Source organism: Channa argus, chromosome 4, assembly GCF_033026475.1.
Source record: "Channa argus isolate prfri chromosome 4, Channa argus male v1.0, whole genome shotgun sequence".
Lineage (NCBI taxonomy): Eukaryota > Metazoa > Chordata > Actinopteri > Anabantiformes > Channidae > Channa > Channa argus.
In genome coordinates, this window is record NC_090200.1 from 30,040,598 (window position 1) to 30,051,494 (window position 10,897).

General features: G+C 39.7%; 1 protein-coding gene across 3 annotated transcripts in view; it reads right to left on the bottom strand.

Moving 5' to 3' along the window:
• Positions 1-6,591, bottom strand: part of pard6a (par-6 family cell polarity regulator alpha) — a 37,150-nt gene extending 30,559 nt beyond the window's left edge. The window contains exons 1-2 of one of the 3 annotated variants that reach the window (XM_067502292.1): positions 6,406-6,591; positions 6,191-6,294 (exon numbers count right to left, since the gene is read on the bottom strand). In XM_067502292.1, coding sequence (XP_067358393.1) covers positions 6,191-6,262 — 72 coding nt within the window. In that variant the 5' untranslated portion in view covers positions 6,263-6,294; positions 6,406-6,591. Of the gene's footprint in view, positions 1-2,453; positions 2,728-6,190 lie in introns of all 3 variants that reach the window. The other 2 variants (XM_067502293.1, XM_067502291.1) reach the window with 2 other exon arrangements.
• Positions 6,592-10,897: the final 4,306 nt, after the last annotated feature.

The following is a 10,897-nucleotide window of genomic DNA, read 5'->3' on the forward strand; positions in this document are numbered from 1 at the left end:
GGTGGTAGACTTTGCAAAGAGGATGGAAATGGCTGTAGTGAACACTTTCTTCCAGAAGAGGCAGGAACATAGGGTGACATATAAGACCAGAGGTAGAAGCACTGATGTGGGCTAGATCTTGTGTAGACGTTGTAATCTGAAAGAACTCAGTGAGTGCAAAGTATTGGTAGGGAAGAGTGTAGCCAGACAAACCAGGATGGTGGTGTATAAAATGACTCTGGTGGTGAGGTAGATGGAGAAGACAAAGGCAGAGCAGAATACGAAGTGGTTGAAGTCTACAAAGGAAAACTGTTGTGTAAATTCAGGGAGGACCGGGACAGGTGCGGGACTTTAAGTACTTAGGGTCAATAGTTCAGAGCCAAGGAGAGTGTGGAAAAGAGGTGAAGAGGCGAGTGCAGGCAGGTTGGAACAGGTGGAGAAAAGTGTCAGGTATGTTGTGTGATAAAAGCGTAACAGCGAGAATGAAAGGAAAGGTGTTCAAGACGGTGGTGAGACCAGCGATGTTGTTCAGCTTAGAGACAGAAGCACTGAAGAAAAGACAGGCAGAGCTGGAGTTAGCAGAGCTTAAGATGTTGAGGTTTTCTTTGCATCAGGAATGATGCTATCCATCAGAGGGACAGCTCACGTTAGTTAGATGGGATTAGCTCATGTTGAAGATAAATTCAGAAAGGCCAGATTGAGGTGGTTTGGACATGTTCACAGGAGAGATGGTGAATATATCCGTAGAAGGATGCTGAGGTTGGAGCTGCCAGGCAGGAGGTCTAGAGGAAGACCACAGAGGAGATTTGTGGATGTAGTGAGAGAGGACATGAAGTTAGTTGGTGTGAGAGAAGAGGATGCAGAGGACAGGGTTAGATGGAGGCACATGATTCGCTGTGGTGACCCCTGAAAGGGAACAGCCAAAAGGAAAAGAAGTAACAATATGGTTGGACAGCATATTTTTGAGATTTGTAGGCCCAAATACTATGACTTTATGAAATTATGGAACATCCCGGCCTTTATGGCTTGTAGGCATGCTTGAAGCTTGATTAATTGTTTTTTTTTTTTCATCTGTTCCATGGAAATAGCTGGGTATCATCAGCATGGCAATGTAAATGTATGGAGTGTTTTCTAATAATGTTGTCTAAAGGAGACATATATAAAGTAAAAAGTATTGGTCCTAACACAGAGCCTTGTGGAACTCCATAACTCACCTTTGTGCACGTGGAGAATTCATCATTAACATGAACAAATTGGACGCTATCAGATTGATACAATTAAAACCAACCTAGACCAGCTACTTTAATCCCAATGACATGTTCCAGTCTCTCAATAAAATGTTGTAATTGGTGGGGTCGAATGCAGCACTAAGATCTAACAGAACAAGTTTAGAGACTAGCCCATTATCTAAAGCCAAGACAAGATCGTTGGTGACATTTACCTGTGCTGTTTCTGCACTACAATTGCTTTGCAACTGCTTTTTAAAGGATTTAATAATGGGGAGATTGGATATTTTGGTCTATAATTGGCTAAAACACCTGGGTGAAGGCAGGTTTTTTTTTTTTTTTAGGTAGCAGTTTGATTACAGCTACCCTATAGCCCTGTGGTACATAGCCTGTTTTTAAAGATGCAGATGATATCTTATACAAATATGTCTATTACGATAAAGCTTCCTTGAGCAGTCGAGTTGGACTAGGGTCTGGCAGACAGGTTGTTAGTTTAGATGGGGTGTTAGCTCTAGATGAGCTAACTTCAACTATGTATAAAAAGCAGTCTAAGAGGAATTAGGGCCTTATTGCCAGCACTGTTGTACATGAAGATCCATCTGTAGTATTTGGGGGGAGGACGTGGTGAGTTTTTTATTTAATAGTTACTTTAGAATTATGGCCCTTAGAATTATGGGAATATTAGACTCAACAGAACTATGGCTCTTAGTCAGCCTGGCTACAGTGCTGAAAAGAAATCGGGGGTTGTTTTTATTGTCCTCTATTAATGAAGAGAAATATGCTGTTCTGGCATTACGGGGGACTTTTTTGTACATTTTTAAACAGTTTTTCCAAGCTGAATGGGATCCTCCTAACTTAGTAAAACCCCACTCACTTTTTAACTTTCATGTTGTCTGCATTTAGTTGTGAGTTTGTGAAGTATACCGTGAAGATCGCCTGTTCTGGTTTACAGCCTTCAGAATTCTCAAATCAAATACTGCATCTGTTGTACTCTTTCTAAGAATGAAGCCATATTGCTGCTCACAATTGCTCACCTCTGCCCCTACCTTAGCTTCTTATACTTTTGTATTGTATGGCTCATCAGTTTCATGCACTGTGGTGGCCATAGTTCTCCACATCGCCCTTGTTCTAAAAAGTACACTCTAGTACACTTTTCCTCCATTCCTCAGGCATCCTATGACTCTTAAAGATCTTGTTAGACAAACTAGTCAGAAACTTTAGTGCCACCTCTCCTAGAAATTTCCATACCTCCACATGTATGTCATCAGGACCGACTGCCTTTCCACTTTTCATCCTCTTCAACGCCCGTACTCTCTTCAGTCCTCTCAGTGTCGCACTTCTACTTAGTTAACCTCTCTGTATACACTCCTGAACTTCCTCATTCCACCACCAATTCTCCTTGTCCACTTTCCTTTTCCCGATGGCACCACAAGTACCCTCCGCCTCCCTGATCACATTAGCCGTAGTTGTCCAGTCATCTGAAGGCACCTCCTGACCACTCAGAGCCTGTCTCAACTCCTCCCTGAAAATCACACCAACATTCTTTCTTTTATCTAATTATGGGATATCTGACACAAAATTGATGTTACTCCTTCAGGGAAGTCAGAGGTGCCTTGGTGTCCTCCCTCAATAATTCTCCATAGTTTTGTATGGTCACTCAGTTTTTGACGACACCCTGCTCTAAGCAGATTCATACGTGTGCCACATTCCTTTCATTTCGCAACAATGTGTTTTATCGAAAGGGAAAGGCAGAGTTGTTACTACATTTTAAATTACAGGCCATACTTGACAAAAGAGGTATTTATATTTTTTATCTTTTTTTTAACTTTCGTGCAAATTTTTAATTAAGTATGTATTAAAATTCACAGCCTACTTTGAGGAGCTCATCTCCAGATCTATCAGTACACTGCCTGACATCATTCAGGGTGATAGTGGAGTGATGTTTGAGTGTGTTGTGGGCATACATGTCCAGTGCTGGTAGAGGGCACCAAAGTTACTGCCACTTTTCTTAAATTGAGGAGAAATTATATTCACACAATCCCACTGACACGTATCTGTTGCACTTGAAAATCAAATTATCAGTAAATTGTTCACTGTGCAAGATAAGCAATAAAAATACATGGGGTGGTAAAAGTTTCCACTTTTAATGTTTAAAAAATATCTAATAAGTAGGATAAGCCATAAACTTACTCAAACGCCCAAACATGCCTAATTTCGAAATACAGTGATATTTCATGATACTGTCAGAATCTCAAAGATTCCTAAAAGACAAATTTCTGGTCACGCCATCTGGACCAGCTTCTCCTTTATAGCTTATGAGAACACAGGCACTGACTGTCACTGTTGCTACCTGTTGTTAATTCTACGACCTAAACTTGACATGCCACATACTGCTGTCTATGTGTGCTCTCTCCAAGTCAATGTGGGAATAAAAATATGCCTCCAGAACACCACTGTGTTTAAACCCTAAGACTGCTTATGTGGTAAGAGGCATCACTAACACAGATGGAAAGCAGATTGGAATGAGTGTTTTTGTATTTGCAACCCAAACAGTGTCAAGACATCTTTAGTAAAACCCTCAGTCTCACATCTGCTTTACAATCAGTTTACAATGGGGCGGCTGTAGCTCAGTTTGAAGGCCACAGACCACAGGGTGAGTGGTTCGATCCCTGCTCCCGGCTAAATGTTGAATGATCCTTGGGCAAGACACTGAACCCCAAGTTGCTCCCATTGGGTCAGGTGAGGTACAGGAGAGCACCATGCATGGCAGCCACCGCCATTGGTGTGTGAGTGTGTGTGTGTGTGAATGGTTATCAACATTGTAAAGCGCTTTGGATAAAAGCGCTATATGAGTAGCAATTTACCATTTATAATCTCCTAAGCCTGTTTCAAATACGAACTCCTGACAATTCAGCCTTGGACATTGTCCAATGTTGCATTTCACGCATGTAAGACACAGCAGGAAGTTGCCTGAGCAAGAAGTGTCCTCACATGTGAAACTTTCTTGATTGCAGTGGGCTATAGTAAGGTTTTATTCATATCATTTTAATTAATAAATCAGATCTTTAGATTTTATTAGCTTACATTTAAAAATTTTAATTTGACACTTTTAAGATGTGGACACCCTGTCAACAATAAGAGAAAAGCTAAATACATTTCAATAAAGGTATAAAAATCATTTTAAAAAGTGTAGATCTACGTGTGTGTTTGTTTAGATTTTCTCACTCTATTCCAAACTTTATGAAAAAGTGATTAAGTACTTCTCTTAAAATCATGAAAACCTCACCCTCAGATCAATCATCTAACTCTGAGCACTAAAATTCTGAGTGAGAAAAGTGCTTTTTTATTCATTTATTTAATTCTTTCATCTTTTTCACAATCTGCATAATTTCTGAAAATAGACATTTCAATTTAGAGCAATAAAGAACAATATGACCAAATGATGAGGAGTCCCTGGGGAAGACACTGAGCCCACAAACCGCCCAACCCCAGGTAGTGAGTTGGGCAAGCCAGTGTATATCTAAGCACCATTCCCAAGCCTGGTTAAAATTAGGGAGGGTTGCATCAGAAAGGGTACCAGGCATAAAAATCGGCGGTAAATCCACAGGTCAGCTGTGGCAAGCCTGAGCTTATGAAATAAGCCAAAAGACTGAAAAAAATTATAATGCAAGGATTCCATTACTTTTACTGAAACGAAACAGAACAAAAAAGTGGGTGGGGTGTGGGTGGGGATGGGATACGCCATGAAAATACAATCTTATAAATACCTCTAGTTTCATTATGTGATGTCACAAGTGGTAACCAAGTAAGAAAAGGAAGCACTGTACTCAAGTACAACTTTGAGTTACCTGTACTCTATTGGAGTAATTTCATTTCATGCTGTATTTTTTCTCCAAAAAAGTCCTAACTAAATTTGACATCTTCAATAAGTGTTGTATGACAGTGACAAGACAGGAATGCCTTTGTCGACCTTGATGCCATTTTTGTCTTATTTATGATAGCTACACAGAATTTTCGAATTTTTATGCGTCTAATGGTAAATAAATGGTAAAGCTTCTCAACTGTCATTTATTTTTTAAATAATTTGACAGTCTCCACCAGTAGTAAGAGGCCACATTTGTGGAAAGAAAGAAAGACCCAGTATTTCACATCATAAAATGCATTCTTTTTTAATACATCTATATATCTATTTCTATAAAGATAGAATTAATATAGCTTTCTCCAAAATTAAAGAACCACCTTTCTGATAATAAACCAACCAGCCAACCAATCAACCATTAAATAATCACCCAACAATCACATGAGTACATCAAGCATGAGTACTATGTTTTGCGACAGTTTTAATTGTAATAAAATATTTTTACTCTACTACAATAACAGTACTTACGTAAATATTCTGATGATTTATTACACAATACTTCCAAAATGTAAGCTGCTTGGTAATCCTACAGTTAACTGCCTTGCCACAAAGTAAATAAAGCTTACTAAACATAAGATCTATTGCTCTGTGCTTACGTTACACATATCACAGTACGAGAGGATGAGTAGTTGAATGAACCTGAATAGACTGTGAAATATAGAAGGGAGGAAAAATTGCTGAGGCGGAATCGTACTGTTCAATCAGTACTTAGATACGGGGGGAGTACGGAATAAATGCGGAATTGACCGAAGGAGTGAACGACGGCAGATTCTGGTCCAGTAGGTTACAGAAGGCGCATCCAGGCCGCCTTTGATTGGACCCCAGTCAGTCTTTATTAATTTCGTCAATTACCTGTGTCTAACGGTAAAATGTAACTTACGTGTCGGTGTGTATGCGTCGGAGAAGCGGAAAAGACCTCACGCCTCTCAACGTTATCTGGCCGACAACAGAAGGTTATGTCGGTGTTTTCAGTTCACTGGTACACCGTAAAAATAGAGCCAGTATCCGCACACCTACGTCACTAATACAATTTACATTAAAACAGCCTCATTAGCCCAGTACTCACTTTGCTCTTGACCTCCACCACGTTCTCGATTACTTTTAACGGCGTCCGGTGTTGCTGCTGCTGCCTTGACATTCTGCTCCCCGGTTGTCTGCTGAGCTGAGGCACTGCGGATAAAAACATCCACTGGTATTATGGTCGCAATTTTCTTCTTGGGGTAAAAGAAAAACAATTCAAAACACGGAGCAGACCCGAGCTCTTTAAAGCGGTCCTTTCACCTGTCTGTTATTTTTGTGTTTTCCAACGACACTCGTTTGAAGAAGAGGCAGCTCGCGCTGCTGTATGTCTCTCGTGCCCCACTGTGTCACAGCTCGTTGTTATCGCTGCTTGCGACACTGGCACAAAAAAACGCTCGCTTGCGACAAGTGGAATCCGGTAAATCCAGTATGTGATGTGAGATGCCAGTGTAACCCGTCCTACTCCTCCCCTCCCCCTCCCCCTCCCTTAACTTGATGACACTGGACAAAACAGAGGGGGCGGGGCATGACGCCGCAGCACCACTGTATACATTCATAACACTGCTAGTTCTGCATTCTACATTTAGAACGCTTCATATCAGGGTCATCAAGAGCTCTGACAGCCTGCTGGAGTACAAGGTGTGTTGTGACACCTGTCAATCAGCATTACATTTCCCCAATGCTGATCCCTGTCAACCACAACATCAAAACCACCAGGTGGTATAGTAGGCTAGGCATTCCATTTCAAATAATAGAATAATATATACAAACAAACCAAAAAGCGTAATAAATAAATAAATATTATAGATAGATGTGTGTGTGTGAGAGTGTGTGTTTGCCACTATCATACAGTTGCTACTCTTCATTTGTGAAAATTCACACACAGTTCAGTTACGAAGACACTTGACAACCACAGTCTGCAGTCTTCTATTAAAATTCACAGGAAAACTCAGTCTATTATTTTCATCCATAAACAGAAAAATATAAGTCAAAAACAACATGATCAAAAACAGTATGTGTACACAGCTTCAGAATGAAGTCTTCTGAATAAATCAATGATTTCTTCCTCACAAAAACACAAAAAGTATGAGGTGGAAGTACATGCTGTAAGCAACCCTGTGGTAAAAAAAAAATTGGACTTCAAGAGAGAATCTGATGTAGATTAATACCGATCAGCCACAACAGAAGGCAGGGGCATGATCAGCCAGTGCCAGAACAGACAGCCACCATGCTGATCCTTTTGTCCATAGCTATTATTGCTGTGGCTGTAATTTGGTCTTAATGGTATTTGCACTTCAGTGTTGACTTCAGTTTTTGCTCATGAATGTGAGCACTCAAGCAAGTGTTACAAGTGTTATGTATAGAGCTGTGTAACATGGTATCCACACTCTGCACTGTCATGTTTACTAATTGACCTGGGTCGAGTCTTAACACTGAGCTTGAATCACAGTGCTGACAGCTTGACTGCAGCCAGTGGTTATGTTGGTGCTAGTCCAGTGTATGAGAAAGTTGTCTGAGGTCTTGATGACATGCAGAGTTGGGAGACAAACCTGTGACCATTGGCTCATGGTATGTTATCTGTGCTCTCAGAATTTAACAGTGTGATAAGAGACACACATGTCAGTAGGAGTAGGAGTGACACTCATTTGTCCTGTGAGCCAAAAAATGATTGCAACCAATGAACAATGCTCCACTGTTCTGTGTCCATCTGATAGTCTGCAGATATTGTGAAATGTTTAGTGCAACTGGTTAAACTGAACAAATAGTAACCTTTGATTACACTGAAAATCTTAGGTCATCAAACTGATGGAACTGCAATTCCTATTAACAGAGGCCAGACTGCTCTACATTCACACTTTTAGAATGCGGTGTAAAGATGATTCATCACCATGTGTTGAAATGTTTTTAGATGGTACACAGTTTCAGTTGTGTGTGTTTTACCTCTCGTTTTTTTCAGCTGGCTTAATCTTTCCTCTACCTCTTCCCCATCCATACTTCTAGATTTGTACTCTGTGCTAAACCATCTTAATCATATTCAGTACCAGCCAGTACTGGGGACTATGTGTGTGTGTTAACAATAACAGGACCCCTATATGCTTATGCAAGATGCTGTAATTAACAACAGAATGTAAACCTTTCAGATAAGAGGACATTCCAAAGAGAAGTAGAGGGCAAAAAAAAATATTTTTTATAATAAAAAAACTAAATCTTTGTTTCAGTACCTCTTTTACAGCCTCGCTCTGTCCTCACCATTCCACTTCTTGCCTTGACAGTCTTCATCTCATATTTTTTCTCTCCCTACACTCTTCTTATGACCCTGCCACCCATTTTCCATCTTCCACTCCCATCCCTCCTCCTCGTCTCTCAGTGATGATGGAATCTAGGAATGTGAGGAGAATTGGAAGAGGGGAGGACTTGTATTGACAGCCAAAACCTTGACATAGTTTGTGTGTGTATGTACAAATTCAGAAATGACAGCAATAATTCAGTGAAATGTACAACTAAAACATATTTATCTCCTTGTTTGGACCTATATTGTTTTTGTACATTCATTACTGTATGTACTATATGTCATTGCTGCTCAATACAACTTTATTTATTTGGTGTTGTCAGCTCACAAATCAGTTTGTTTTTTAAACCACATATGTAGGTTACCAGGCCCCTACTCCAGCTGGTAGTCAGCTCAGTAGGCCATTATCATGCTTTCTTGTGATGTGTTTTGCACAAAGATTTAAAAACCACAATGATACTTTATTTCTTCCGATTGCTCATCTGAAAAATTTGTCGACAATGGCATTAGGCTAATAACTATACAACCATAAGCTTACTTTCCAGTTCCTTTCAAGATTGTTTGGATTGTCATTGAACATCAGATGATTTATTATGATGCATCTGATCATTTACAAACTATTTTGCTTTATATAGTTTACAGTTTGGCTTTTCCACTGAAACAGCAACCTCCACTTGTTAAAAGACAAATATTTGTGGCAGTCTTCTTAGAGTTGCATTTAATACAATCATGATGTTCTTATTTCAAAATAATTTCAGCTAGGGTGCTGAGATGGATTTTTTCATATGTATTAGTTAGGATGCAATGTGTTCAAGTGAATGATGCACTGTCCAGTAACATGAAATGTACTGTATAATAGATGTTCCTTAAAGATAAGTGATAGGCCTGCTGCTGTTTAGTGTATTTAGTTATGAGATAGAATTTCAGATGCTGCATACACACCTGAATTGACTGAAAACGTTACTGACTTTAAATATCTTGGTATTAAAAGGATCAAAATCCTGATATTAGAAATGGCTGGTAGTGAATTTTAAAAACTGTCAAAACCATTAAATACATATAGCACTTTACAATGTTGCTTATATTTCACCCATTACACACCAATGATAAGGGGCTGCCATGCAAGGTTGATCCACCAAAAGCAACTTTAGCTTCAGCGTCTGGTCCAAGGACACTTGGAGACCAACATTTACCCATGAGTGGAGGAGTAGAACCGCTGACCTTGTGGTCCATGGATGACTGTCAAACCAACTGAGCTACAGCCCTGAAAGTTTTTAGAAACTACAAACTAATGGTCTGTCAATGCAGACAACATTTACTGTATGCACAGTTTCTGTGTCCTGTGTTCTTTGTCTCGGCTGCCTTCCTCAGTAGTCTCCTTCTTGCATGGTCTCTCCATTTTGATGACACGTGTGCATTTAGGGCAGTGGTAAACATGTTGACAGAAGAAATAAAATGATGATTACATTTCTTACATACATTTGATTTTAAGAAAATATTGTTGGGAGGAGAAATACAGGAGAATTGTTTTTCCAGCTTTTAAAATTCGTGGCCACATTTGCAAGGAAGAACAGGTCATTTTTTTCGATTTGGGTTTTCATATAAGTCCACTAGTGAAACATGACAGAATAGGTCATTTGTACGGGTTGCTAAATACGACGATGAGTTAACTAAAACTGCTTGGCGACATTTAGTGTCTGTGAAGGTTAAACCAACATGTAGTCTTTAGATTTAAGGCCTAAACTTGACCTAAGCTATTCCTGATTTTTTTGTGCCTACCTGGAAATGTGAGTGACATACGCCGGCCTATGCTTTGCCTTTGGCTCTCTACACCAAACTTCCCAATTTTGGATGAAGTCGGGATAGATTAATTCCCCAAACCAAAAAGCTTGTGTTTGCACAGTTTAAATACTGCATTTTTGTGTGAAACAAGTGTGGAAGTGGCCACCATTTTGGATCCTAAGTAAGAAGAATCAGAGTCAAAATAAGCACTATTGGACAAGTACGTATCACATGCAAAGAATTTGCCTCCAGTCATGGAACCGGTATCAGCCATTTTCAACAAATGCCTCCCTGCCTTTGACATTTCATTCGATCGCATGAGATGGTAAGAACAAACAGCCTGTAGGTGCATTAAATTCCCAGGGTGTGCCTGCCTCTCACCCAATGATAGCTGGGTTAGGCTCCAATCCCCCAAAAATGAATCTTTTTTGGATCAGATGGATGGATGCCCAGAGAGTGGTAGAGATAATTAATTAACGACAGTAAAAATGCACTTTTGACTGTCCTGTAGGTTAAGTATAAAACTAAAGCTTATAGTATAGCACTAAATAATGAATAGACCCCTTTCTGTGAAAAAAAGACTGAAAAAATTGTTTCTGGAAAGAAATCTTCTAACCACTATTAATAGCAGAACAACCACTGACACCACTGTGTTGTGTTTGTGTGTTTGATGTCAACACA